This window comes from Colletotrichum costaricense (assembly GCF_030867565.1).
Source record: "Colletotrichum costaricense strain IMI 309622 chromosome Unknown Scaffold_15.1, whole genome shotgun sequence".
Lineage (NCBI taxonomy): Eukaryota > Fungi > Ascomycota > Sordariomycetes > Glomerellales > Glomerellaceae > Colletotrichum > Colletotrichum costaricense.
The window spans coordinates 188,880-216,477 of record NW_026848244.1 but is presented as its reverse complement, the minus strand read 5'-3'; the positions used below and the strand labels follow the sequence as shown (position 1 = coordinate 216,477).

The following is a 27,598-nucleotide window of genomic DNA, read 5'->3' as shown; positions in this document are numbered from 1 at the left end:
CCACACACGACGTCGGGCATAATTGTCTCGAGCAGTGTACTCTAACGGAAGAGCAACCTCGGCAAAAAAGATGAAGATCATCACGGGACATCGTCCTCAGGCCGAATGTACCCCAGCCTCGGGTAGGGAGTAGGATAGTTATAGCTGGTGTCCATGACGAAGGGTGGGTGATCCGGGTTCTACAAGGACTGTAAGTGATTGCTTCCAACCCTCCCAACGTAGATTGAACATACATAGAACGAACCCCCCGGTTTATCAAGTCGGGCAAGCTGATTTCTTTCATCTAACCATTCGTCCTGGGTCTTGACACGGCGCTTGCACCAAGTGCATCTTGGGACGGTCTCTTGCGCAACGCCGGCACCGCAAGGGCAATAGAACTGACGGCAGAGCTATTAGCAGGTGTAAAGCAACTACTCACGTGGCTCAATTGACAGGAACTCACATTGCGCCATTTGCCATATATCTCGAGTTGCTTGGTCTCTGAGGCTTCATCGGGACCCCATTCCTCTGGTTGGTTGAGCACATTGTTTTGGCCCGACGCTTCCTGAGTTCGCGTGTCGTAATACGCTGTGGTCTCTTTTCTCTGCGCGTCTTCACATTTGGTACAAAGCCACCTTAGACATAGGTTGCAATCGCATGTGTCGCTGAGTTGTAGCTTCCGATTATCACCTTCGAGCTGGAAGTCACAATCGCGGCAAAGACACATGATGTTGAGAGGGCGCCAGTTGTAGCGCGGCTCGACATAGCTTTCCTCCACGGACAGAAGCCGATCGTAGTACCTGCACTCCTCACAGACGTTGATACCACATCTCCGGCAGGGCAGAGCTCCAGCCTCGTCGCATTTGATGTTGTACAGCTTGACTTCGATTTCCTCGTCCCCGACAACCATGGGAGGGAGGCCGCAGAGAAGAGTCCAGTAGTTTGGACAGTAGCGTCCGCTAAAGTTTTGGCGTTGCACTAAGCCGCGGCCATCGCAGAGACAGAGGCTTTTCAGCTTCTCGAATATTGTACGGGAACCGAGGATGTGGGCGTGGTGGTTACGGTTCGTCTGAGCTATGTGAAGAAGGTCCAAGGCTGAAACATATTCCGCGAGGATGGACAAGATCGGATAAGACGAGATGAGGTGCGAAATGGACGGAGTCGGTGATTTCGGGGCCATGGAGAACATCGAGTGCCCGACAGATCGCGCGGCATACAGATCGATGTCGCATGAGCCTGTGAGGTTGTCTTTTCTGAAAATTTACGACACGTGTGTTCAGGAGTAGATTGTTGCCCGGCCACGGCTCATGGAAGGCGAGTCATCACTGGGATGTGCCTGTCTCAAACCAGGGGGCCGGCCGGGGATGGCGCAGTCCGAAGGTGCTGAGGCCGAGCCACATGTGGCTGGATGAACCACTCGCCTCAAGTCTGTGCCTGATATTATCGTGCTGACGATGAGGTGAGCATCGTGCTGGTCGCCGTTGGTCGAAAGAGAGTCGATTTCGTCAGTTTCGCCGAGAATTCCTGATGGAGCTTTTGCTTTGCTGCATCGGATGACAGGAATTCAAATTGACGGCACCTCAAGGCCGCATCAGGTTCGAGCCTTTGTCCGTAAAGGATGGTGTGCCATGGAGCGACGCCGGGTAGCTGCCGAAGATTGAAGCAGGCCATTGGATCATTCTCCACAGCTGCCAGAGTCAAGAAAGTGATCGGCACGACGGGAGCTTCGAGATTTCCGTAGAGCTCGGAGCTGGCGACGTCAGCTTCGGTCTTCGTCTTTGATGGCTTTACGTTGGACTGGAATTGATACAAGTGTCAGAGAGCGTCTGGTTTCATCGGATGTTGGTGGAAAAGGTTGTTTCAGTCGGTAGCTTCGGCAGGGTCCAGCCTTGACAGCCCCTTTTCTAGCTGTTCTAGAACGTTGAGCCGTGGTGGGAGGATGAACCACTGTGACGTTGATTTGGTTCCAAGGTGAACATGGGAATGGATAAGTCAAGGTGAGCAAGGTGACATTGGTGACATTCAAAGGTGAGCAGTGGATATTCCAGATTTCCAGATATTTTCCGGACGCAGCGATGATCAAGTGCCTGGGGAGGTGTGAGATCATCTGGATCGCTCCTGCTGGAATGGCGCTGAAGAGTGTTGGAGAAGGAGCTACTGGGAGCTCCCCAGGCAGAAAGACCCATAAAAGTGAGTCACAGCCAATCATCGCCGCCATTTGACTGTGGTTCCAGGGGGAGGTCTCCGCTCTAGTGGCCTGTGCGACATAAGGCTGCACCGCAAACGGCCAACAGCAACGCAGCAGCAGCAGCCAAAGAGGTCCTCACAGTGCAGGTGGCAGGCACTCTCGGGGGTGGTGCGCGGATGAGATAAGCCAGGTCCGATAAGGATAACACACCTGACCGAAGCTCCAACCTTATCGCGACATCATCCTCGTCGCCTACACCATCCCATCCTGTCCTGTCCTATCCCGTCCCGTCCCATCCCAACCGTCTTCCCGTCCTTCTCTCTATCGCTTCCTTGTTCCTCTTTACATCCTCATCCTCCCCTGGCTCACCTTGGCTTCGCATCTTGGCTTTGCTCTTCACATCAACACCTTAATCCTATTCCTTTCTACTTAAATATGAATCGCTCCAACTCTTGACCTTTTTGTCGTGAAGCACTTCCTCTCTTTCTCCCCCATTCAACATGGCCAATTCCCCGTCCCACAGGTCCAGCCGGAGCCCAGCCTCGTCCACCTCGGCCGGCCGAGACTCCACGTCCCCTTCACATTCCAGAGACCGCCGTGATGCACCCTCCACGTCAGCCTCCGCCGCTGCCGACCATGTGCCGGTTGAGACATTGGTGGAACACTTGCTCGCCGCCAAACGCTCGCTCTCGTCCATGACGGCCGTCTTGCGAGCAAACGAAATCGCGACCGATGCACGCCAGGCCCATGAGGAGGCAGTTATCTTGTATGCCGAAACCCAGTTCCTGCGACGTGCCATCTCTGAGCAGCTGGCGCTGTTGATGAAGGTTCGCCGTGGTCTCAAGAGAACCTACGATGCCGGCAAGCGCGACTTCAAGCACCTGGTCAAGACCATGGATGCAACCAATGAGAAGCTGCAGGAGACTATGGCCATGCTCAAGAATACAACTGTGGAAGCTGTCTTCAGACCGCCGGGCGAAGAGCGCCGCAATCTGATGGACTTTGTGGACGAAAAGAGCGTCCACGTCATGGTCGAGGCTCTGAAGCAGAGCCTCGGCGAGCTGCAGGTGTGTAAACGTACCCCTGCTGCCTCTGGATTTCCCACACTATCTATGATAGTCTAGACGACTGACGGAATGAATTACCTGCAGGCTATCCAAACATCCTTTGATGGCGATCTCCTTCGCTTCGACGATGACCTGCGAGCACTAAAGAAAACGATGACGACGACACCCCTGCCTCGAATGCCCTCCGACTCGTCACAATACGACCCGATACCCGAGCTTCTCGGTTCTCTCGTAGACAGTTCACATGACATGGCCCAACTGCTCACGTCCTTGACTAAACACTTTGACTTGTGCGTCACAGCGGTGCGGACGACAGAGGGCGGCGCGGCTCTTGCTCGTCGTAGGGCGGCGGAGGTGACGCAGTCACAAGGCGGCGATGGTGTATCGTTGTCTGGTGTAATCGCTGACCAAGAGTCGCAAATGCCCGACCTCGAACCGATAACGATGAAAGACCGGGCGGACATGCTGAATGTTGTGGTTAGCGATGCATCAGAGGTCGAGAGTGTCATCCAGGAAATCAACAAGACACTCCAGACCATGGAAGAGGAATTTTCAGCCATGACTGGACAAACAGGACAGATTAAATTGGCGTTCCTCGGCACCCTGCAAGGGTTCACTGCGCTGGAAGAGATGGGCGCTCGTATGGCCAGCTACATTGCGAGCGAGGCCGAGTTCCTCCAGCGGTGGGAGGATGAGACATACACCATCTACAACAAACTTGGCGAAATGGACGACCTTCGAGACTTTTACGAAAAGTACGCGGGCGCTTATGATAACCTGATCCTGGAGGTCGAGCGGCGCCGCATGGTAGAGGACAAGATTACAAACATTTGGAAGAAGGCGATGGATAGCGTTGACAAACTCGTCGAAAATGATCGACGGGAGCGCGAAGGATTCCGCCAGGATATTGGCGAGTTCATCCCCACGGATCTATGGCCGGGCATGGACGGCGGAATGAAGAGGTGGGAACTCGTCGCGGTTGACGACGGCAACGCCGAGGACGACGTGTCTGGCGGGCAGCGAAGCACGCCGGCACTGGACCGAAGCGTCGTGGACGCTGCTCGAGACCGATTGGAGAGGAGCCAGCAGCGGTAGGAGCATTGCAGTCTTTCGGATTGGCTCCTGTGTTGATTTAGATTGTTTGAGTGTAAGGATTCACCGGGATCTGGTTTCATTGGCGTTCATAACAGGGTAAAGACGGCAGCCTCCAGATAGGCAAGGGATAGTCTCATGGTTTCATGGTTTGGACGGCGGCAGAGTCTGTTTGGATTATTATTTGGCTGGGCATTTCATCTTCTCCGGTCTTGTATGAAGTGAAGTATCTTATCAATACCACAGGAACATCGATCAACGACCATAACGGCTTCAGTGTAGATTGCCACTAGCTCCGCCGTCCGCTTTGCGTTGCTCACTGGGTCTACTTGAGTTGGTCGAAGGAAGCCTCACGGCCAAATGGGATTCAGTCTACGAGGTGTCTTGCACAGCAGCGGTCACGTAGCGAGGAACCTTTATACTTAAACGATATTGAGTGTAGAACAGAGTGGTTGCAGTGGTATTGACGTACCTGACATTCAGTCTGTGGACAAGAGACGATAGTGATGATCCAGCACGGTTTGGCGAGCGGCAACGGGCGCCAGGCCGTATCTTGCCATCCATGCATGTGCTTCTACGGCCATGCTACTGTGAGAACAGCGTTTGATGTCTATAAGAGAGTGTATGGACACTTGCTACAAGCGCAGTCCCATCATGACGACATCAGGAACAGGACGCCAGCTTTCCGCAATGGCCAGGTAAGGTACCGGGACCGAGAAACTGTACGTTATGAACATAGATCTAGAGACAGGGACCAGGAAATCATGATCCTACTTGCCTTCTGAAAACGAGACGAAGCCAGCTTCGGGTCTTTTCATATCAAGGGCAAGCCTCTCGATGCCGCCTACGGTGCTCCCCTTGGAACATTGAACCGCTCGGCAGGCTAAGGCGCTGTCTCATGCATTGGCCTTGACAAATCGGTGGCGGACAGGAGTAGACGGACCCGCTCATTGTGTGTACGATCGATACACGCTGGCTGGATTGAAACACACTAATTTTCAGTCAACTTATGACCAAAGCGAAAGTATTCTGTATGATTGACAATCAATATTAAACCAGCGACCGAAAATAACCTCCTCACTACTGAGTACGACCACAAGCACGAATTGCATGATACATAGTTGACCCTCGCCCTCAAGACCCGACATGGTACTGAGCATTCTCATTCGGACCGTTCACCTGGAGCCCTCCAACGGTGCTAGCCTGCGTACCTTTTCCGTTATGCAGCATCATGATTCCGTTACCGTACTGAATTTGAGTGTTTGATCCATGCTGTTTCTTTTGCAGTGAAGGAGGAAGCTGTGTGATTTCACCTAAAGCAATGTCCAGCTCGGTGACAACCTCGTCAGCTACCCAAGGCGGTTTCGCTACCACCATCATCTGGTTGAGCACATCTTCCATCAGCTTCTCCACTACCTGATCGCCGTTCGCTTCCACCACAGCTGCATATTGCGCTGCCTTTTCCATGGCATTTGTCCCTTTCTTGATCGCACTGAACATAGACTCGATGATCTTGGCGAGACCATCGCAAGCTTCAGCAGATTGCTTGATTTGGTGGAAAGACTGGCGCTGCTCCGATGTTTCAGAACCCCCCCTGGTAATGCCTTCAAGATGTGAGTGAATAGAGGTAAAGACTTGCGGCAACAGCGGAAGCCATTTTGCGACACCTGGAAATGCCGGAGGTAGACCCTCCTCGTCCTTGATCGTGCCTCCAACGTTGCCCACTCTTTTGAAGCGACGGGAGGTGTCATCGACTGCATTCATTGCTTCATCGACAGTTGTTTCTTTGGCAGTCATGATGACGGTCGGCGCCTGGTCGAAAAGATCGGAGGGTGCAAGTAAGGTGATGAAACTAAGGTAGACCAGGTGTCAAGGAACATGAATTACTATTCTACGGTACTCCTTAACCGTGTCAAAACTCTTTAGCAGTCGCCTTTATACATGTGTTCGGTCATCTTTTTGATTTCCTTTTCCTTTTTTCTTCTTCTTTCGCAGAGCGACACCTCAGGTGTCACAGCAAATCAGGATACGGACTCCTTAGACCAGTTGCACCCCTCGGGCAATCTATGAAGTACCTATCTACATCAGTTCATCGTGCGCTTGACATGCACCTGACTTGACCGGTACTAACGATTCCACGCAGAGCTCCCCTCAATGGGCTTGAATATTTCTGGGCATGCAGCAGCAGCTGACCGCATGATGGACAATTATGCAGACCCTCAGAGATTTTCGTATGTCCAACAATCAGATATCAATATTTAGGCAGCACAGCCTGCCCGTACGTGGAATGTATGATTGCCTGCAGCAGGCGAGCCACTGAGCCTGCTTGATCCCACCATCTTTCCTTTCCAGGTGGTCAGTTATCATTTGACTGCGCCGGGGCGGGCACCCGATAGAGAAACCGGTCAACTGTCGGGGCCAACTATTAGCTTCCCTTCCTTCAGTCAGGAAGTCTGTCTTGAGGGCCAGGACTAAGGAGTGACCTCTCTCTCACATCATCACATACCAGGGCAACTTTTCTTAGTCTTAACACGAGAATGTCAGGAGCCGAGGTTCTAGGCATCATATCTGCCATAATATCGGTCATCGATGCATCAATCCAACTTTACAAAGCCGCCAATGACGTCTCCGGCTTGCCCTTCGCCTTTCGCCAAGTCTACTCACGCTTGCCGCTCGTTCTGGACACTCTGAAAGCCGCAGAGAATGGATTCGACGATCAAGGGGACTCTCCAAATAGCCGCGAGGCCCTCGTCAGACTTTTGGAAAGTTGCGAAAACAAGGCGAGGTCCCTCGAGGAAATTTTCCGAGACACTATCTCCCCTCCCCGCATTTCGAAAGTGAAGAAATTCTTCAAGGCTATGAAGACGGTCCCCAAGAATGGCGAACTTGAAGCGCTATCCGAAGGCATTCTCGCAGACCTCAGCGTGTTGACAAGCAATTACGCCGTGAAATTCACCACACGACAGGAGATGGAGAGATTGGTTAGGCTGTTGGAGGGGGAACCTCGGGACCCGGGAAATTCCCGTGATATGATGAATAACAGTATGGGATCAAATCAACAGTACATTAAGTTGGATGAGGGCAACCAGTACGTTGCTATCGGGAATAGCATGCAAATCAATGGTCCGTCCAGTGGTACTTTCAACTATAATTCACGCTAGATTAGGAACAGAATGACAGGCTGAATTCGATCGACATACTCTTCAGTGCTAGCCGTGTATCTGCCGGGCTCTTGGCTGTAGTCGCGAAGCGATTGCAAATAATATGAACCCTCATCTCTTGCTTCTTGATATACCCATATTCGCTGCTCCCCGTTGCAGCTGGCGAGCCTTGTCCTCTCTTTTGAGCTGCGCGCATAACATCAAAGGCGTTCTACCGTGCTCATCTTTTGCATATAAACTCACCCCACCTTGGGCTAGAAGACGCACAATTTCTGTGTCGGCATCATCACTGTTAACTGCATGATGGAGTGCATTGAACCCATGGAAATCTGCCAGATTCCTGTCGCAGCCCCAGTCCAGAAGCAATTGCACAATATCGTGGAATCCTAATCTAGCAGCGTGGTGAAGCGCAGTTACGCCTGCCTTATCATGAGCGTCCACTGCTGCGCCGCATTTGAGCAACGCGTCCACGATGCGCATTTCTTCCATGAGAGTAGCGAGAATAAGTGGCGTTCTCTCTTCGGAGTCTTTGGCATCTATCATGACACCATATCGAAGTAAAAATCTCACTGCTTCAAGGAGGCCGCTTTTCGCGGCCCAGTGTAGGGGCCTCTCTCTTTTGGCATCAGGAGCATCCGTGACATTTGCTTGTTGGGAAACAAGCATTGCCAGGGATAGCTTTCCATGTGCAAGACACCAGCAAAACAGGTTCGGATAGTCGTGAACGGGGTATTCTATCGAAGCCCCCTTGGAAATGAGCAACCATGCAATGCTTTCGTCGTTCTTCATGACTGCGTGAACAAGGGCGGTGCGTCCTTGATTGTCTTTGGTATCCACAGATGCTCCTGCTTCAAGGAGAACCCAAACCACGTCTCTATGCTCCTTGATTATTGCATAAATCAAAGGTGTTGATCCGTTGTCGTCAACGACCAAGTTCTGATCAGCCCCATGATCGATGAGGAGTTTCACTATTGATGGCCTATTTGTGGTGATTGCTAGTCGAAGTGGTGTTTCTCCCCCAGCCCCTAGGTTGGGGTCTGACGGACGGGGGTCTCTCTTCAGTAGCTTCTCAATCTTCGATGGATCGTTATACATGTGTAGGATTGCATGTTTCAGAGGAGTCCATTCATCCCTAGAGGGCTGGTTCAGGCTCGCGCCTCTGTCCAATAATAGATCTATCAACTGCTGAGCATGTCTCTCGACGGCTCGTTTGAGTGGTTTGGATCCGTCCGTGTTGCTATCTTCGGTGTTGCGTTTTTCTAGCATCTCTCGACCGTGACAGTAGACCTGTCTCAACATGCTGTAGCCGTCGAAGGCTTCGGCGTCCAAGTCCTTTTGACTTTCGATCAAAATCTTTGCGATTGAAGTGGGCCCATACTTGATCGCAAAAGTCATCGCAGAGTAACCTCGAGAGTTCTTTAGCTCCGATCTAGCTCCGTATTTGACCAGTTCTCTGGCGATATTCGCGTCCTCGTTGGCTACTGGCTTGATCAGAGCTTCATGGAGCGGAGTTTGCTGTTTGTTATCGTATTTATTCGGGTTTGCCGAGTTCCGCAAGAGGACCTGAACGAGCTGAAGGTGACCATATCTAACCGCCCAGTGGAGAGGAGTCTGGCCATTTGAGCTTTCCATGTTTACGTCGACTCCCGATTCCGAGATGAGACGCTTCGCCCAATAAGGGAGGTTGAAGTAGACTAATGCATGCAGACCGGATATGCCTTCAAATGATTTCTTCTTGGTAGGATGAAGGGAAAAAAACGAGCGTTCAAGACTGGCGGAGTTTTGCAGGAACTTCATTGCATCGGCTTCAACCTTGCCTATATCTTCGCGGGGGGTGAGGTCAAGATGATGCCCCCAATAACGAGCAGCATACTCGAGTAGTGGCGGCTGTTCTTCATGCGCATCGGATGTCGGGATGCAAAAGAACTTGAGGCAAATGGAAGCCATGTCTCCTGTTGGTTTTGGTAGTAAAACTTTTCTTTCGAAAAGCAAGTCCTTCACTGAATCATGGACAAGACAAAGAATACGCGATTGCTCATCGGACTTTTTGGCAACCAAGCCATCGCATGAAGAGACCAGATCGTCAATACTGGGTCGATACGACTTGTAATCCCCACCTTGGCTTTGCGAGATGGCGAAGCCGTCTCGAATTTGGTCGGCAGTAAGGCCTGGCCTCCCGTGAACCAGCCAAGTCAGAACGTGCTTCGCCCACCTCCATGTGAGCCTCGACTTCTCGTCTCTCTTATTCTCGAGAATCAGTAATCGTTGAACAGAAGGCTCGAATACCTCCTCGGTATGATTTGGAAGCTGGCGCAGAGCTTCGCTTATCTCTGCGCGAGTGGACTGCTTGCTGAGGAGATTCATGTGTAGTTCGGCCAAGAGAAATCTGGAATAAGTCAACTTCACACCTTCAAAGCAGAATTTGAGAGATTCAAAGCGGACATTTTGCTCTTGCAAGCAATACTGGTCACCGTCTCAACAACATCTTCCTCCGCCTCCTTGAGATGCGGTTTTCGTTCAGGGGCATTGTCAATCCTATGTCGCACGTAGGCCTCAATATCTTCACATTGAGGCTTGATTTCAATGTCCAGCTTCTGCCCAAGATTGAGCTCTAGCCAGCTGCTGTCGGTGGTGAAGAGCACGCGAATCTTAGGCGGAAGGCCTTTGAGCGCCTTTTGCATCGTTTCGCGGAGAGTGTCCTCTCTCAAGCTGTCAAGTGAGTCGATGATCAGATAAACTGTCTGATAAGTTTCGGCTTGGGATTTGAAAAGATCAGCGAGTTTTGCAACTGAGGCACTGGACGAGTCCCTTAGTGAGTCGTTGAAACTGTCGGTTAGGCTATTTGCAAGTGCCCGATCTCGCCCTGAGTCCAGCAGCTGAACCAAAAGTGTGGCCCAAAGGTGGTCTATGGAACTTCGATGCTGTTCCTCTTTACCCTTTTTCGGGAAATAGAAGTAGACGCAGGCCACATTCAGGCTTTGGTGAGCCTGAATTTCTTGCCAGATGGTTTCCGCAACCAAAGATCTAAAAAAATATCAAAGGTTTCAGAGACTATGATAGCGATGATAGAGGTACTTGTCAACCCACAAGAGTAAGGTCTTCCCTGAACCGACTATTATGAACTCAGTCAGTCGATTTCTGGTAGGTGATTTAAGATGGGGGCACATACGGATACCGTGGAGCCGGAGATATTGACACTCTTCTCCTGCCTTCCAAGAAACATATTCTTTGCATCCAAAAATCCATTTACCGGTATCATTCAATAGTTTTCCTAGGCTCTCTTCGTGGTAGGCCTTGGTTCGGGCATGTTCACCAGCCGCTTGGTCCACGAACCAGTCTCTGATCGTTTGAACTGCAAATCAATATCAGCAATAATCATTCTGACATACCAGTTCATCACCGTATTATCAAAAAAGTTTCGCACTCACTATTAGGACTTTTGCTCCAATTTCTATTCAATTCCATCTCACCGAGCGTCGGTATACCAGATGTGACAGCTCCAGATGATCAGCCATGTCTAATCCTGTAAATTGGTGTTAGAAGTCGGGATAGTTCACTTACTATGGATAGGACCTTGGTAGTAGTGGTTGGTTTGTGTATAGCTCTGATTTCCATCACCGTTCTTCGCAAGCTGAGTCCCTGCTCCATGGCTTTGGAGGGAAGTGCTGGGATAGCCACGCTCACTTTCTGATGTCATTGCTTAAGGTAAAGTAGGTAGCACAAGCTTAACGTGAAGATTGTAACCACTAAGCCAGAGTATCATGTTGAAAGAGCGCAAGCTCAGATTATTTTATGACTACTTGTATCAAAAGTTTGACACAATTTCATAGCACTTTCAAGGCTGAGATGACCTGGCACATACTCGTGACACGCCATTTTGGCCAATGTCCTCAGTGACTAATACGGGCATTAAGGCAGGCTGCCAGCCTCACGAACGAAGATGGTGTGAGGGAATTTGAAGCTGCAGATGTGAGGGATGTGGTTCCCCGGCTTATTGCAACCTTTGAGACTCTCCAATAAGAGTTGCAGCTGTGGCTACCAGGTGGTTCCAATAGCTGCGACCCATCAGCAGATTTCGCCAAGCCTCGCTCAATTAGGACGAAGTCTCTTGAAGCATGCGTGATTTGACCGGGAATAAAGAAGAAGCAGGCTTGAGTACAAATCAGAGAAGCTGTATATGGACAGTGTATCATTAGCAAGCAGTCATTTCTTGGCGGGCATTCGGATATGTGGTGGTAAACCCTCTCAGCCTGATCTACTTTTCGGTTTTGTCAATCCCCCACGACAGCATTCTCCGTGAGAAGAAATGATCGCGAAGAGACTGAAACTCTTCTCCTTTTGCCGCATATCATCATAGACGATCAGACCAGTCCTGTCAAGTATCTCAATGCCAGACGATCACCAGGATGAGGCGCGTCGCAATCGGTCCTGGGAAAGGAGAAGGTATTATATTAGATGCAATGATGAGGAAGACTCTACTGACAACATGCGAAGACCTCGTCCAGTCCACGAATACGAGCGTGAAGCCGACGGGCGAAGAAGCCACGTGCATCGCGTAACGATCCGTGATGTTCGACCCAATCTAGAAAGCCCGAATGTCAGGCCTTCAGGGCTCCCCAGCCCGCCGCCACCTCCACGTCGGCAAGACTCTGGTTACAGTGCATCACATCGAATGTCATATTCCAGCGCTCCAAGGAACAACAGAGACCTGCCATCCGGCCCATTGTATCCCCCACCCCTCGAACCTGAGCTTGATCCCGAACCTTACGAACGCGAACATATACGTAGGGGAAAAAGGAGACGTTCGAATTTTCACCGTGACAGATTCGAGGATCGGAAGGTTGGTAATAGGGATTTACCGAGCTACCGCGTCGGACCAAAAGAATCCCTTCAACTTCTTGGGGCAGACCGTGACCGTGCCGACTATTACCTGCGGCCCTCGAGACATGGACGGTCGCATTTCCATTCGCATGGGCGAGACAGGAGATCAAGATCGAGTTCTTCGGGCTCGTATGACTCTACCGAAAGCCTAGAGACTACAGAGATAACATGGAGGGAAGAGTTGGAAAGATACAAGAGAGCTGACGAAGAGAAAATACTCACGGACAAGGTAAGAAGAGAGACAGAAGAGACAATAGAGCGTAACTTGATGGAGAAGAAGCGAGAAGAAGATGAACAGCAACAAATTTACAATCGCGTGCGAGTCGAGGCGGAGTTTAACGAGAGAAGACGGATCGAAACGGAAGCACAGGAAGTAAGAGACCAAGAAGCGGCTACTATTGAGCAAATGAACGCGATGGAGAGAAGCATTAGAGGCAAATTGGAAGCAGAGAAATGGGCCGAAGAGGCAGAAAAGAAGGCAAAAGCTAGGCAAATTGAAGAAACTGCCAGGCTGTCGCGAGAGAAGATGATGGAGGCCATGGAAGATATCGCAACCCTTACCAAGGAGAAGGTCCTGGACGATATTGCAAACGAGAGGCAGATAGATACTGCAAAACGAGGGGAGCACGACTTCATGATGACCGAACTATTATCAGAGCTCCGAGCAATTATCAGATCGGACTTGCGTCAGGAAATTCGCTCAGAGGTACGCCGAGAGATAGAGGAGGAGGAATATGAAGCAAGAACGGGTAGGCCATCACGCCATTACTGGCGGTATCGCCAGGATCCTTCCACACCAAGATACACAACACCGGAACCACGACGTCGCTCCCCGCGGCCAGAGCGATATCGCGAAGCTTCTTACGGGACAGCATACCGATATCGAAGATACCGAGAGCCGCAGGACGGAAGATACCCTAGGGCACCCATGGTACATTCTTCAGATGACGAATCAAGGAGACATAACGAGGAAGGTATTGCTAGCCCAGTATCAAGCCACTTTGGGTCTTATCACCATCCAGTCCCCGAACCGAGGCTGAGGCGGAGATCCAGGCAGGAATACCGCATACCATCCTCCAATGGATCATCTAGGGGGTCTGCAACAGATCCTGTGGTGCATCATATGGAGCAGCCCGAGATCAATCTCAATGCCGCAAATGTGAACCAACCTCCGGCAAGAAGGTCTGCGTCTAGGAGGAAGTATCGTGAGTCTAATGATAGAGGTTTGGTAGTATATATACCGGCAACCTCAGAGTTTGAGCCGCCGCCGATAGGGAGTCTGGCTGAGAGTACTACGGCGTTTGGCACACAGCATGATCCGGAAATTGAGCTTAGCAGTAGGCCAAACAAGGTCGAGGAGGTTGAGGTTTGGAACGATGTGGAAACTAGAAGTCTTTCGCCGACGGACAGTTCATACCAGACACCGAGTGAGGTGTGAGAAACGCAGACACATGCCGTAATAGAAAAAGATATCTCCAAACTGAAGAGCGAGTGACCTGCACTCAATGTTAGAAATGCAGTACTGGATTGCCGCAGATCTCTCCCCCTAGCGGTTTCGTCATTCGACTAAGAGTCCACCTTGAATTGAGGGACTTGAACCCATGCACATTTTGGAGAAGGCGTCAGCCGTACGGTTTGAGGTTGCTGGGTAGGTATTTGGGCTGGCAGACATGGTAGCCACACTTAGTTGTTTCTTTGAAGAACAAAGACTCTATTGTTTGGCTCTTACCTGCAGCCACCTCTTAATCATCCCTCAACCACGTAACACCTCCCGCAACAACTTGGTAGATCCATCCATTGGGGGACATCTGCGTAGGGGCTACATTGTTGTTATACGTACCCCCGGCTCCGGCCCGAATCCGCCAGACAATCTCGCCAGTCCGGAAGTCTATGGCGGTGAAGTACCATACATACAATCCCTGGCCAGCAAGTTCCTCGTCCTGCGTGTAAGAGTACACGAGACCATTCGCAGTCGAGAGACTAAGAACGCTCGTCGAGCGGACCTCCAAAGCCCACCGGACCTCACACTTACCCTCAGGCGTAATGTCCACCCGCGTAATTCCAGGTGCCAGGGGCGCAAAGTCGTTGAACTCGCCGTTGATATCCGCCCCTTCGCCTAGATCCTGCAGTTCCGGGGCCCCGTAGTTGTTATTCACGACGACGCTGTACGTCGACCCGTCAAAGTACCCGACCATGGCATTCTCATTCGCGCTGGCGCCGGGTTCGAATAACGGGACCTTGCAGACTAGAGGCAGCTCGCCTTCCGCGAGGCTCCCGGCTGAAGAGGCGACTTGGCGGTAGATCAAGAGCTTCACTTGCGCGTCGGCGTTATCCGTGATGGCGACGTACTTGTCACCGACTAGGGACGGGGTTGACCCCGAACCCTGCGAGAAGCCGCCTGGCTTAGCAGCGGTACCGGCGTCATATGTCTCGTTCCACAGCGCGGTGATTTTTCCGTCGCTTTTGCTCGGTCTGAAGGCGAACATGTGACCGGTGCTGCTCCTGTTGGTCTCTGATGCGAGGGGACCGGTGTTGAGGTAGACTGTCTTCCCGCTGACGGCGATTGAGTTTTCGATTCTCTGGCCGTCGAGGGTGATAGTCCGGATCATTCCGTCTGGGGTCACGTATCCGAGGATGGAGGAGTCACTGGCAGTAGAGGTTGTCGCGAGCGCAACGGACGTGAACCACACGTTCTGATCCTCGTCGACGTAGCTGCTCACGACGCCGTGGTTCTGAGGCAGGGTCGTAGTGAGATCGATGTCTCGACGAGGGATGAACGTGGTACCGTTCGCGTCGTCGACTCTCTCGACTTCGAAGATGTGCCTTTCCATTGTGGGCAGGATTACGGAATCCCCAGCGACGGTGGCGTACGGAGAGAGCAATGTCTGTCCTTCAGGGGCCCAAGACCCTAGCATGTTCATAGCATCCGGGTCAAAGGCTGCGATGCAGAAGTACGGCTCTGCGGCATCCGTGCAGACGGAGCGCGCCGTCAGTCGGTTGTCGCTGTGCCAGTACTGCGCTGATATGGCAACAGACCGGCTGGAGACGTTGGGAGACACGCCGAGGGGACCATCCCAGTCGTTCGTCCTCGTGTTGCCGCCGTCCTGGTGGAAGCCAACTACGTCAGGGCTATAGCGAGTCTTCTTTAGTAGAGGCTGTGCTTGAGCTGGAAGTCCGATGAATGACTGAGTAGAGACGTTCTGGCTTTCGAGAACGACGCCGGTGTCTTCTAGGGGCGACGGAGAAGCCTATGTTTGTTAGAACATGATGTCTATGGCTTTAATATTGAAGAGACGTCTGGGAACTTACGAATTGGCCTAATACAGGGTGAGGCTGTAGCGCATTGGCCAGAAGAGCCGCAATGAGCTTCTTATAGTTGATCATATTGAAGGTGTCTAAAGTGAATGTAGTAGCGAAACAGCTATTGAAATGTGTCCCGTCGTGAAAGGAATTCTACTGAAGTTCTTTCCCATTTATATATGTATAAGAACATTGGAATTCCAATGTCTGTATGTGTATGCTTCATAGCACCCGACTGATGGTATGAGTCGCGGGCCTACCGGTCAGGACGGTGCTTTATCTTGGCATAGCGTGCCAACACTATAATTGATTGTCAACTCATTTCCGCGGTGTTGACTGTCTGCGCGGGAACTCAGCCACACCACCGCCGTCCACATTTTTGTTCCTCGGACTGAGTATCGTCAGCCTTGCATTCGCATAGAGGTCAATTTGTGCTCCCTCGATGATTCTGGAGCGAGGCGCTAGGAAAGTCGTATTCGCTATCCGAAGCTATTGGCTCCTTACCAGACTTGGCGGCGGCGTCAACCTACAGCCTGGCATTCTCTACTCGTATATTCAATCTCAAGAGAGCGGAAATGAGAAGCAATGTGTCGGCCTTCTTTATGAAGCTTTTGAGCGGATCCTAACTTTCAGGGTAGACCAGGATAAAGGGGGTGCTTGGAAGGCCGGCCTTTTCAGGTTGCGAACGTCTCACCAAGACATACGAACACAGTGGCAATCCGAGCCAGATAATGACATCAGCTATGAGGCATGCTACACGGCGAACGGTATTGATGGTATGATGTGTCTCGGTGTAGAAGAAGGGATGCTCTTGCATAAGATCGATGCCATCGAATGAGGCCCGGGGGCGGGCAGAAGATGTTACGGCATGATTGATAGGTGTCCATAGGTCAAATAGCTCACGATAACCAAGCCTTACGCATAAGAATCAAAGAAAAGCCAAAATATGTACAGCCCTTTTGTAAATTGTGCTTCACTCCTTCATACCTGCGCACTTTGGTAAAGGAGGTGATGTGTTGCGATAACCTCAACATCATCAATATCATGTGACCTAGCTTAGGTAAGGTAAATAGCTTTGTTTTTCTGCGCATTGCGAGTAGGCCACGATACCTGGATAGTAACCTACCTACCTAAACAGCTTACCTAAGATTTCGAGGTCCATCAGTCGCATTCAACAAGTAACTCACTACAGGTAGCCGGCAACGAATGAATGGCAAAGGTCACAGGCTGCCAACAGTCTGTCGAGGGCCCAGGCTCAAGCAGCGAGCTTGGTGTTTATTCAACGGGGTCCCTGCAAGTCGCGGGACCTTGTTTTGGGGGCCACCAAGGTGTGAGGATTCTGGGCCGACGTCTCGCTTGGCCCAGGGCCTCGAGTGAATTGAGTGGCTGCGAGCTTCGAAGTGGGGTGTTTCCACGGTGCCGATACCCGAGGAGTTGTCTCAGTCATGAGCTGTTCAGTCACCAGATTCGACAATGACATGAGGTACCTTACACATTGTGCCTTGTTGCTGCGGGAATGTCGCACAACAACACCAACTCATCGCCTGTCAACCGTCGAGCTATCGCTAATTTTCTGTACCTTGGTGAGAATACTGAGACAGCATTAGTTCGTCCCATATCCATCGATGATTTGGTACCAGGAAATATGGAGAGAAGACGCGAACTTTGGGGACCTGGGTGCTGTAAGGTAGGTGAAGAAAGAGTTACATAAGCAATCTCGACAGATTGGGGGCCCGCCAAGAACCGGGAAGGCCCAGACAAGCCTTGGCACGTGACGCTCGGCACATCGACGCGTAACCCCTGCGCAGCTGAGGGAAGCTGCCAATCCCTGTGACGATGGCCGATTCAAATTCAAGGTCTCGATGTTCCTGCCCAATGACGTTACTATGCACGGGGCACGGGTCGGGGCTAAACTGGATTGGCTTTTAAACTTACTTTATGGATTCCAGTTGGGGCCTTTTGGGTTTGGGTGTTTCTCTACGAACAAGGTGCGATGATGGTTTGATCCAAGGCAGGCATGGTACCTTAGGTAGGTGGGAGGCCTTTTGGAGAACCAACTGATTGATTCCAATTGTTCCTGCTTGCGCTACGCCAGTGAACAGTCCGCGCAAAGCGCACACGCACAGGTACCTGAATAATAATCAAGGTACCTTGAATATGGTACACAGATGAGCGAGGGAGATGGGTAGAAAGAGGGACCAAAGAGGAAAAGAGCGGCCTGCGGTGGCTGCTCCTCCCGTTATTAGTCGATTCAATAGCTCCGTCATTGAATTTGCATTCCAACCACATCTGAGACTGAGACCCTTTCTAATCACCCAGTGCTGTGTTTTGTTTTCTTCCAACCTACCTCACTTCGCCAAGAGCTTGCTTTCTGGACAGCAATCACCACACCATTCGTCCATCGTCCACCCGGGCTGACATTTCCACGACCGACAAACGAGGTCAATTGCATCGTCGTCGAAGCAATGTCGCAACCCTACGGCGAGTCTGCTGGCTACTACGGTGGCCAGCAGCAACAACAGCAGCCTCCCTACGATCAAAAGTATACCCAGCAGTACAATAATGGATACCAGCAAGACTACAATCAACAACAAAACTACCAGCAGGGCGGTTACCAGCAAGGCTACGCCCCTCCGCCGCCTCCTCAGCAGGGCTTCGATAATGGGAGCAACGGCTACGGATACAATGCGCCGCCCCAGGGCTACGATCCCGAGAAGTACACTTTTGAGGAAGCATTCAAGATTGAGAAGCCCAAGTGGAACGACCTCTGGGCTGCTATTCTGGTAAGATATATCCTGTCGCGGCGACACCTCCAACACCACGTCAATCCGATGGCATTCAATTGCTAATAACTCTGTGCAGTTCCTTGCCGTCTTCCTTGGCTTCGCGGCCGTCTCAGGCCTGACGATATCCGGCTACTCTGCGACAAAGGGCCTCAATGGCGGCGGCATCTACGATGGAGGTAACACCTTCGGCCTCAGCACGAACACAATCGTCCTCTTCGCCTTCGTTCTCGCGGTCGCAATCGTTCTAAGCTATGCGTACGTCTGGATGGCGCGCCTCTTCCCCAAGGCCTTCATCTGGGTCACGGGCATCCTCAACATCGTCTTCGCCCTCGTCACCGCAATCTACATGCTCTCGCGCAAGTACTACTCGGGCGGGATTGTCTTCCTCATCTTTGGCGTCTTCCTCGTCTTCGCCTTCATCAGCTGGATCCCCCGCATCCCCTTCTCCGCTCTGATGCTCAAGACTTCGATCCAGGTCTCCAAGAAGTACGGCCACGTCTACTTGGTCTCCTTCCTGGGCGGCATGCTCGGTGCCGCATTCGCGGCTTGGTACTCCGTCACCCTTGTCGCGACCTACTCCAAGTACCAGCCGTCGCAGAACAACCCTCAGTGCAGGAGTGGCCAGTGCAGCCAGGGCAAGGTTATCGGACTGATCGTCTTCATCACCTTTGCCATGTACTGGATCTCGGAGGTGCTCAAGAACGTGATTCACGTCACCATTTCAGGGGTCTACGGCTCGTGGTACTTCTGCGTCAACAACTTCCCCAAGGGCGCGACTCGCGGCGCGCTCAAGCGCTCTCTGACCTACAGCTTCGGCTCCATCAGCTTCGGTAGCTTGATCGTCGCCATTATCAACCTCCTCCGCCACCTGTGTTCCGTCGCCCAACAGCAGTCGGCCGCGGACGGCAACATTGTTTCGTACGTGCTCTTCTGCATCTTGAGCTGCCTCATCTCTCTGCTCGACTGGGCCGTGACGTTCCTCAACCGATATGCCTTCTCGCACATTGCCCTCTACGGCAAGGCCTACATCCCCGCGGCCAAGGACACCTGGAAGATGATTAAGGATCGCGGCATCGACGCCCTTGTCAATGTGAGTATCTCCTTAAAGCCTCCTTTTTCTCGCATCAGTAGACTCATATGTCCCAGGAATGCCTCATCGGCCCCGTTCTCTCCTTCGGCGCCACGTTCATCGGTTATGCTTGCGCTTTCCTTGCCTATCTGTACATGGTCTTCACCAACCCCGCCTACAACCAGAGCGGCAACTACACCCCTGTCGTCGTGGCCTTCTCCTTCCTCATCGGCTTGCAGATCGCCAACGTCTTCACCACGCCCATCTCGAGTGGTATCGATACTATTTTCGTGGCCTCTGCATGGGACCCCCAGGTTCTCATGCGCGATCACCCTCAACTGTACGATGAGATGGTTCGCGTGTACCCTCAGGTCCAGCAGGCTATCCACGCCTAATGTGGAGCATAATTGTGTAGGAGTGTGAGTCAGTGGAGAGAGTCTCAGAGGAGACGTTGGAAGAGACTGGATACCCCAAGAGAAGTGCAAACCGTTCACTTGGACGACAAACTTAGTACTAATGAAATGGCATTTTATCAATACGTCTTTATGTTCGAGTCACTTGCGCTGAGCCTGACCATGTGCTTGTTCGCTGTTGACCCGAGCAGAAGTCCGACGCACCAACCTACCGACGTCCTCAGTCAGCCGACTTGAAAAAAAGGAACATTCAACAAAAGATAATGTCCCTAGCAAGGCTCGAACTTGCGACCTTTGGATATCCCTAGATGTTCTAGAGTCATACGTATTTGATATGAGACCAACGCTCTACCGACTGAGCCATAGAGACAGATGTTCATGTCTGCCTCCGACGGATAGATGGCCAAGGACCCTCAGGGTGGCAGAGGCGGTGAAAAGAAGGGGTTGGGGAACCCGGATGAGCAAAAGATATTGACCAGCCTGGGGGTCGAACCCAGAATCTCCTGATTACACGAATCTCTCAACTCTCGATCAGAGGGATGAAGGGGATCGTAGTCAGACGCCTTGCCATTGGGCCAACCGGCCTTGGAAGAAGATCCAAGTGGAACTGCTTGATGGTAAGAGCTGGCATATTGGAGTCCATGAAGGAGAAGAGACGGGTTTGCGGGGCTGCTGCGAGAAAGGATTAGTCGTGGAGATCATGAAAAATTCTGCAAAGAGTTTTCGCGGATTTGGATGCAGATTTTTCACGATGGGGGTCGGCCGGCGGTGTTACGGTGGATTGTGGAGGCGGGTTGTCCGGGTCGGTGACGAGCGGATCGGAGGCGGGGGCCGGTGGTCTGTGGACGGCGAGTTTGGGTGGGGAACGCGGGGTCGGAATGGCGTCCGGAAGAGAATGGCAGCGGGGTGCTATCTATCACGGCAAACATTTCACAGAAGGCAGGGTGGGCTTTGGCCCTGGCTTCTCCTTCAAGCAGTGTCCAGTAAGGTATCAACGTTGGGTCACAGCGGCGGTCCATTAGTACAACACTCTCCAACAGCAGGTAAGCAGTTCAATCAAGTCCATAAGATCATTCAGTTTGGTTGCCACTACTATAGCACTCATAACGCGTCCATCTTCACCAATTTTCACCTAATTCCCGTCCTTCATCCGCCTCTCCTCCCCCGAGCTCGCCTACTGTCGACTGCAACTCAGCCGGAATCTCCGCTTTTCCGCTCAAAGGCTGGAAAGCGCGTTCCGCATCGTACCACGCAACGCTGGCTGCCATCCCTCCCTCCCTCAACCAGAGGGCATTGTTCATCTCCCGATGCAACATTCACGCGTCACCGACGCGGGTCTCAGCAACTTACCAGTCACTGTTGGCCATCTGGACATCCTCAGATGTCTCTCCCACTTGGGTGTTCTCAACGGAGAACGTTCGGTGAGGGGTAATACTCAATTGCGCGACTCCGCAGGTGATTTTTTCCATTCCGTCTGAATCGTCAATCGTCAATTCTTTCAATTCTCTAGTGAGTGATTCTATTCCTCCCGAATAGATTTTAGTAAACACAATCCCCCCCTCGGCCGGTTGAATCGGCGGGGCATCAGTCATGATTACATCTTCATCATGCTGTTCATTCGACTGTTCGGCCTCACGGCGCTCGACGTTCACCAAGAAGTCCACACGATCTTCGTTGCCGATTGCAGTCACCATCTCCCCTTTCCCACAAAATCAGCCAACGCACGCGTTCTCAACACGCCCACGGCACGAATGCCTGAACTTACTGTACACGTAGCCCCCGGCTTCATCGATTTCGATCACCAACAAGATGCCGTTGATGCGGCGCACGCGGAACCAGCTGTTCTCTCCCGCGATCACCGCGGGCCGCGACTTCGCGACCTCAATCACGATGCTAGCGACCTGGCTGCGCAGCGCTTCGAAGTCTATGGTTACATGAGGTGAACTCATCGTGTCTTACCTGACGCGTCTCTTCTTACGCGTTCTGTATCCAAACGAAGCGTGTCCCAGACACTGCTCGAACTCCAAGCTCGCGCGAAGCAAAACGAGAAAGAAGAAAGAAAATGCTGAAAAGGAAGCCACCGCTGCCTCGTTCTCCCCCGGTTGATGGAAGGAAAGGTGAATGATGAAAGGAAGAAGAAGAAAGAGGGAGGGAAGGAAACGAAAGGCGACAGGCTGAGCCAATTTATCCTACGACGCGTGAAGGCCTTCCAACCGCGTTTACCAAGAGTGTCCGGTCAGCTGACTTGCTGACTACCCTTCAAGAATCATCCACCAATCAGTGTCTCTTCTCGGCAGGACATCAGTTGGAGTGATAAGATCCAACAGTCTCTCAACGTCGGCGGATCGTTTTTCCCCTCTGATGACTTAGTAATGCAGCCAAGGGGATTTCATGGTTGTGATTGGTTAGAGAGCTTCAGGCTTGGTTTGCTGTAGTTGACTGCAAAGGAGAAGTATATCAGAAGGGAGGGCTGGAGCATCGTGTATCAACACCATCATTGCCATAATTCACATATGTAGGTAAGACGCTTTGATACTTAGCATAGACCATGTTGGCCTAGGCCACCATGTCCCTCTTGACTAGCGGATGTCAATTACATCTTCGTCGTCACGAGTTATGGCACGCATCAACGGGCATATGTGGTGTCGTAAAGTGGCTTACTGTACCCAAGCGGAAATAGACCAAAGGAAAAGGTCTATATGAGATATATGTGATACACGTGATACATATTGTGATGGGCAATTCGTGGGTTGCGGCTCCTATCTTTATCATGTGACAATCATCATCATCACTAACGTCGCTGAGTCCTCACTGGTACCGACGGTGTAATCAGTGAAAAGGCAACGGCCACTGTTCAGGACATGTATATACTATGGCCTGAGCCTAGCCCATAGGCTGTCAGACTTCCATGGCTCTTCAACTAGCAACTTCGCAAACATTCTTCGGAGTATTTTCAGCTTAGCTTCGCTGTGAATTACCTTGAACAGTCTATAGCTAGTCACCTTAGTCTCTGTCCTATAGTCATAATAGGGGCTTCGATGTGAAACGTAGAGAACGGTTGTTGATCAAAAGTAGGAATTGGGCTCGAATCTCGCCATGAAAAAGAGGGTGTAAGTGATTATCGAACTCGGTGATTCTATTACCGAGGCTTCGTGACATGCGGTGAGGCCACGGAAGTTTAAAGCCATTCCGGGCGAGTGGGGAGGTCTCAGGATCATGCAGGACTCTGCGGATGCGTAGAATGGCCGCTCCACTGTCAAAGAGACTGGCCACTTGCTTTGTCACATACTTGGCTAGTAATCCTATCGTGTCTGTCAGTACCAGGTCGGTCTCATGCTTCTTGGCCCGCACAGGGCCACGGAAGCACGGGTTCTTTTCGCGCCTGTTTGCCTATGGATCGACAGCGAAGAATACCAGGTTTCCGCCGAAAGTGGGTGGAGTGATGATAGGAAAACCTTGGGAAAGCAGGAGTTCCAGGAGATTAAGTTGAAACCAGGCAATTGCGATATAAATGTGAAGTGGGTTGGATGAGATGCTTAGCGTGGACTTCACTGCGACGCTGATGAGCTCTGCCATGTGATTTATGTCGGTCAAATGGATAGAGTATTGGTTTTTCTAGCTTAAGGCCGAATGCCAGGTCGCTTTGTGTTGGTGTTTTGTGGAAGAATGGGAGACATCCTATATTGATGGGTCTTCTTTCCACTAAGCCTCAGTCCACTTTCGGACACGAATTGCTCAGATCGATCACTATTGCAAAAGTACCTGCATGGCTAGAAACGGGCATGGTCTCTATCGGCACAGTACCACGTGGAGAAGTGCCACAAGCTGCAATCAGTTGAGGCGTTCCGAAAGATAACGTTGGGATTCACTTCAGCCTTCACCAAGAGGACCAAGAGGAGTGACGTACCATAATCGGCTACGCTCACAGTTCCGACAAGAAGTGTACAAGTAAGGCTTCAACAAGTTTCCGATGCTGTGAAATGGAAAGTCCTAGAATCAATTTAGCCAATAATATTGAGGTTTTCAAATTCTTTCGAGCCACGATCTCACGTGAAGTGTCTTCAGGACTTTTGATGTCATATCCGCAAAACCGGCATGACTACGATGTCCCTTTTGCGACGGCAAGCGTTATAACTTGGGCATGATACATATTCTTAAGTTTTGAATCCCTGTCGTATGGTCATATGGCCCATAACCGTTGAAACTCAAGTGGGAGCCGGCCGATTAGTAATCTACCCCTTGACTTCAACGACTGCCTAGGAATGACTCGGAAACCATACGTGTCGAGATACATCATATGAAGGCAAGTACTTAGTTGCCTCCTGTTTCTTTGCTTGGTAACGGTTTCCTTTTAACCGATAGAAACGTGAAAGCAAGTCTATGCACCGTAACGTCGGTTTTCCAAAATTTTATTTCACATCTACGCTAGCAACTCAACCTTATCATTACTTGTGCAGCAAGACATGGCGAAATCGTTCTTTACGAGAATCTTTCGACCGCCTTGGTCCAACACGACTTCACAAGGGTCACAATTTCTCAGCAACGAAAATCCTGAGAATGCGTATGACTTAATTGAACCATGGATCAAGACCGACTTGGATATACCTATAGATGCAACCAACCGCGATAGATGGCCCAGCCTCATCTTGCAGGCCCGAAGGCATATGAGATGCCACCCCTATCATCCAAAACGCCTGCCCAAAGGCTATCGCCCTTTCCAAATGATCGTGGACTCTCCAGAAGACGAAGACGAGAGGTCAAAGAAGGAAGTCGATATATCCGAACCGCCTACGTTCTTTCTATTCACGGACCTACCAAAAGAGCTTAGAGACAAGATCTTGCTCTCGTCACAGACTCCGATCATCATGGAGGGTTTCGCAGTGATGGACGAGGAATGGAGAGGGGGCCCGCAAGTACATTTCCGCTCGTACAGGTCCTGGGCTCGAATACCTCTCTATGCCGTGAGCCGCGAGACGAGAGCGCTGGCCATCACCTTCTTCGGCAAACCGGATCCGCTCTCTGTACCGTTCAACCCGTCTCAAGACGCCATTTTCTTGGACTGGGATGATTCCAAGCAGGCTGAGCGTCGCTGGACGGGCAACCACAGAAACCCAGGGCCCGTACTGATGACTCCCCGATGGAACGCAGCCGAGGAGTGGGCTATGCCGAGGGAACTGTGTGATAGAATCTGCCACATCAAGGTTGACGCGCGCCACGCCTCTTCCGAGAATGCAGACAAGGGAGACAAGGTGCCTTGGCGGCTTGTTTTTGGGCTGCTCAAAGAGCACTTCCCTAACATTACGATGTTGGAGGTGAAGCTATCGGACTTGGACGATAAGAGGTTCGAGGGAACGTACGATCCGGTCGTTCAGGAGCTTTATAGGATTGATCAGCTGGATCTTTTGGACGAGCTGGAAGAAATGTCTAGGGATGGGCGGGTGCCGTTCCAGAGCTTAAGGCGCTTTATCATCACACCGGAACTCCCGACTCCTCTCCAGGCTGAGAGAGAGATTCTCAAGTTTCGAAAGGTGGGGGGCAGCCATTTCAAAGTCTTTAGACAGGGTCAAATTCCCAAGGTTGGATAGTGAACCATGTTTCTACAAGGTAGTTTATGGATCATGGGCGGGACCTCAACTGGATAGTATCATTTGGCCAAGTCTTCTTTGAAACTTCTGGCCATGTAGCTATCTGGTACTAATACATAGTTCATGCCAGACACCTCACAACACCGTTGTGTGAATGAGCGAATTGCCTACCTGGGCAAGCCTCCGCACCTCCTATTCAAAATATGGTGAGCTACAGGTGACTTTCCTGGAGTCCAGACTTCAAGAAATCTGGCTATCATTCCGGCCGTTTGTAATCAGAGGCAGGAATCCCGAAGATTTGATCAAATTTCCACAGAGCGTCCGGAAACTCGTCCAAATCCCTCACATCCGCCCCGCTTTCAAGTAGCAGTCTGGCCGTCTTCCCAGCGTGACCTCGCTCGTACCTAAAGACCTCCGATGTACGCAGAGCAACAACAAGTGGAGGCAAGTGTCCGATCCTACCCAAGGACAGCCAACGTCCACCGGTAAGGCCTGCACCAGCCTCCAGCAGGGCGCGGACAACGTCTACCTCCCGACCCTCAGCTGCGATGGACAAGGCCGTCCGTAGGATCAGTTGACCAAAAGCCCCAGTCAAAGTCGGTGCTATGGACTTTACGAATGCCAACCGCGACGCGTGCCAGACCTGGTATCTCGCCTCTGCTTGGGCGTCGCCTCTCGCGGAATAATATAACAACCCATATGAAAAGGCGTGCATACTCGGCAGACACGCAATCTCAAGGGGCGTGAAGTCCTGGACCTGAAGACCGTTGCCGTTGCACCTCATGTGGTACACGCCGCCCTGCGAGAGAGACCGTTGAACCAATACAGGACAGCCGGCGCGAATGAATGCTGTAGTGGGCGAAGCTCCGATCGAGAGGAGGACACGCGCCTGGTCAAAAATGCCCATGTAGCAGGCTTCTATGAGGAGCGTGTGTCCCAAGCCGCGGTCGTCGTCAACATTGGCCCCGTGAAGAACCAGTAAGGCAGCCCAATCCGCAAAGAAGTCTGGCCGTCTTTTCTTGTTGATTGACAGATAGAAGGCATGCATCAGAGCGGTTCGGCCATCCATGTACGTCCATCTTACATTGACGTCGGCGCCAAAGAAAAAATAATTGCCAATGACTATGTAGTAGTTGTTGAAGGATAAATGTCGAAGGAAGAACGCCGCCACCCTCAAGAAATCATGATTCATGAGGCTTGCCAGTGTCAGTCTCGTGTAGAATCGGACGAGATAACCCAAGTCCATTGCTAGCACTGTTGGCAAGACCCTCAGCAGCATCTCTTCGTCGTCGTGGTCAAGAGCCATGTCGCAGAGACGCCAATATACCCCGCGTGTCTTTCCTTCTGCGTCGAGAAGTTCAGGATTGAGTAGTATTTTCCAATTGGGTTTGTGGTTGCACAGCAAGGTGAGGGCTTCGTAGTTGGCTTGATGGACAGCGATACTGAGCGGCGTCAGACAAAGTTCGTCGGGCATTGCTCGTCGGAGGCGGTGTATTTTGACGGCCGGTCTTGTGTGACAACGCGTCACGAAAATCTCGTCAAATTCCTGGTAAAAGAACCGCCGAAAAATGTTCGTCGGACTAACAAGAAACGGCGGATAGGACAGTAGTCGACTGGCAAGTTCCATATTGCGAATCTTTGCATTCTGGCTTGCTCCCGCCTTGAGGAATCTCTTCATGAGATCAATTCTGCCGAGTACGGTGGCCCAGTTGAGTAGATAGGGGTGTCTGTCAACTACCCTTTTGTGATAGATGAGGATGCAGCAATGATAAAAGCCTTTGCACGTTCGAGATAGTGCGTATATATCATCTACTACTCGAACGTCGACGCATTGAGCAATCCTCTCGATGATTTCCATTGGAAGAGCGGATATTGACGTCGGGGCCGAGGCCGACGACGCCGTCTCAACTTGAGTGGAAGCATCACTAAGATGCTCTGCTCTCATTCTTTCTCTTGTCTGGATGTGTTGATTCGGTACCCAGTATGTTGCTGAAAGTTATAAGGTGGATGTGAAGCTCCAGTTTCCAACTTCTAGAGGGCGACTTGCGGGAATGTAATTTCTTACATTTGAATAAAA

At 51.4% G+C, this 27,598-nt stretch overlaps 12 protein-coding genes across 12 annotated transcripts; 7 read left to right on the top strand and 5 right to left on the bottom strand.

Moving 5' to 3' along the window:
* Nucleotides 1-80: 80 nt before the first annotated feature.
* On the bottom strand, nt 81-1,159 carry CCOS01_12408 (uncharacterized protein; the record flags this gene model as incomplete). Its single annotated transcript, XM_060460557.1, has 3 exons — nt 81-179; nt 234-377; nt 443-1,159. The coding sequence occupies 3 exons, from the start codon at nt 1,157-1,159 to the stop codon at nt 81-83; spliced, it is 960 nt and encodes a 319-aa protein (XP_060308605.1).
* Nucleotides 1,160-2,667: 1,508 nt separating this feature from the next.
* On the top strand, nt 2,668-4,329 carry CCOS01_12407 (kinase activator; the record flags this gene model as incomplete). Its single annotated transcript, XM_060460556.1, has 2 exons — nt 2,668-3,234; nt 3,319-4,329. The coding sequence occupies 2 exons, from the start codon at nt 2,668-2,670 to the stop codon at nt 4,327-4,329; spliced, it is 1,578 nt and encodes a 525-aa protein (XP_060308604.1).
* A 1,131-nt stretch (nt 4,330-5,460) lies between these two features.
* CCOS01_12406 (uncharacterized protein) lies at nt 5,461-6,123 on the bottom strand (the record flags this gene model as incomplete). The annotated part of the gene is made up of 1 exon (XM_060460555.1): nt 5,461-6,123. The coding sequence occupies one exon, from the start codon at nt 6,121-6,123 to the stop codon at nt 5,461-5,463; it is 663 nt and encodes a 220-aa protein (XP_060308603.1).
* A 740-nt stretch (nt 6,124-6,863) lies between these two features.
* Nucleotides 6,864-7,487, top strand: CCOS01_12405 (uncharacterized protein; the record flags this gene model as incomplete). The annotated part of the gene is made up of 1 exon (XM_060460554.1): nt 6,864-7,487. The coding sequence occupies one exon, from the start codon at nt 6,864-6,866 to the stop codon at nt 7,485-7,487; it is 624 nt and encodes a 207-aa protein (XP_060308602.1).
* Nucleotides 7,488-7,598: 111 nt separating this feature from the next.
* CCOS01_12404 (uncharacterized protein) lies at nt 7,599-10,168 on the bottom strand (the record flags this gene model as incomplete). Its single annotated transcript, XM_060460553.1, has 3 exons — nt 7,599-7,673; nt 7,731-9,873; nt 9,930-10,168. 3 exons carry the CDS (start codon nt 10,166-10,168, stop codon nt 7,599-7,601), a joined length of 2,457 nt encoding a protein of 818 aa, XP_060308601.1.
* A 2,468-nt stretch (nt 10,169-12,636) lies between these two features.
* On the top strand, nt 12,637-13,806 carry CCOS01_12403 (uncharacterized protein; the record flags this gene model as incomplete). Its single annotated transcript, XM_060460552.1, has 1 exon — nt 12,637-13,806. One exon carries the CDS (start codon nt 12,637-12,639, stop codon nt 13,804-13,806), a length of 1,170 nt encoding a protein of 389 aa, XP_060308600.1.
* Nucleotides 13,807-14,110: 304 nt separating this feature from the next.
* Nucleotides 14,111-15,752, bottom strand: CCOS01_12402 (uncharacterized protein; the record flags this gene model as incomplete). Its single annotated transcript, XM_060460551.1, has 2 exons — nt 14,111-15,616; nt 15,678-15,752. The coding sequence occupies 2 exons, from the start codon at nt 15,750-15,752 to the stop codon at nt 14,111-14,113; spliced, it is 1,581 nt and encodes a 526-aa protein (XP_060308599.1).
* Nucleotides 15,753-18,133: 2,381 nt separating this feature from the next.
* On the top strand, nt 18,134-19,918 carry CCOS01_12401 (uncharacterized protein; the record flags this gene model as incomplete). The annotated part of the gene is made up of 3 exons (XM_060460550.1): nt 18,134-18,451; nt 18,531-19,544; nt 19,601-19,918. 3 exons carry the CDS (start codon nt 18,134-18,136, stop codon nt 19,916-19,918), a joined length of 1,650 nt encoding a protein of 549 aa, XP_060308598.1.
* Nucleotides 19,919-20,636: 718 nt separating this feature from the next.
* On the top strand, nt 20,637-21,368 carry CCOS01_12400 (uncharacterized protein; the record flags this gene model as incomplete). Its single annotated transcript, XM_060460549.1, has 2 exons — nt 20,637-20,944; nt 21,023-21,368. The coding sequence occupies 2 exons, from the start codon at nt 20,637-20,639 to the stop codon at nt 21,366-21,368; spliced, it is 654 nt and encodes a 217-aa protein (XP_060308597.1).
* A 175-nt stretch (nt 21,369-21,543) lies between these two features.
* CCOS01_12399 (uncharacterized protein) lies at nt 21,544-21,879 on the top strand (the record flags this gene model as incomplete). The annotated part of the gene is made up of 1 exon (XM_060460548.1): nt 21,544-21,879. One exon carries the CDS (start codon nt 21,544-21,546, stop codon nt 21,877-21,879), a length of 336 nt encoding a protein of 111 aa, XP_060308596.1.
* A 2,520-nt stretch (nt 21,880-24,399) lies between these two features.
* Nucleotides 24,400-25,521, top strand: CCOS01_12398 (uncharacterized protein; the record flags this gene model as incomplete). Its single annotated transcript, XM_060460547.1, has 1 exon — nt 24,400-25,521. One exon carries the CDS (start codon nt 24,400-24,402, stop codon nt 25,519-25,521), a length of 1,122 nt encoding a protein of 373 aa, XP_060308595.1.
* Nucleotides 25,522-25,777: 256 nt separating this feature from the next.
* CCOS01_12397 (uncharacterized protein) lies at nt 25,778-26,995 on the bottom strand (the record flags this gene model as incomplete). The annotated part of the gene is made up of 1 exon (XM_060460546.1): nt 25,778-26,995. One exon carries the CDS (start codon nt 26,993-26,995, stop codon nt 25,778-25,780), a length of 1,218 nt encoding a protein of 405 aa, XP_060308594.1.
* Nucleotides 26,996-27,598: the final 603 nt, after the last annotated feature.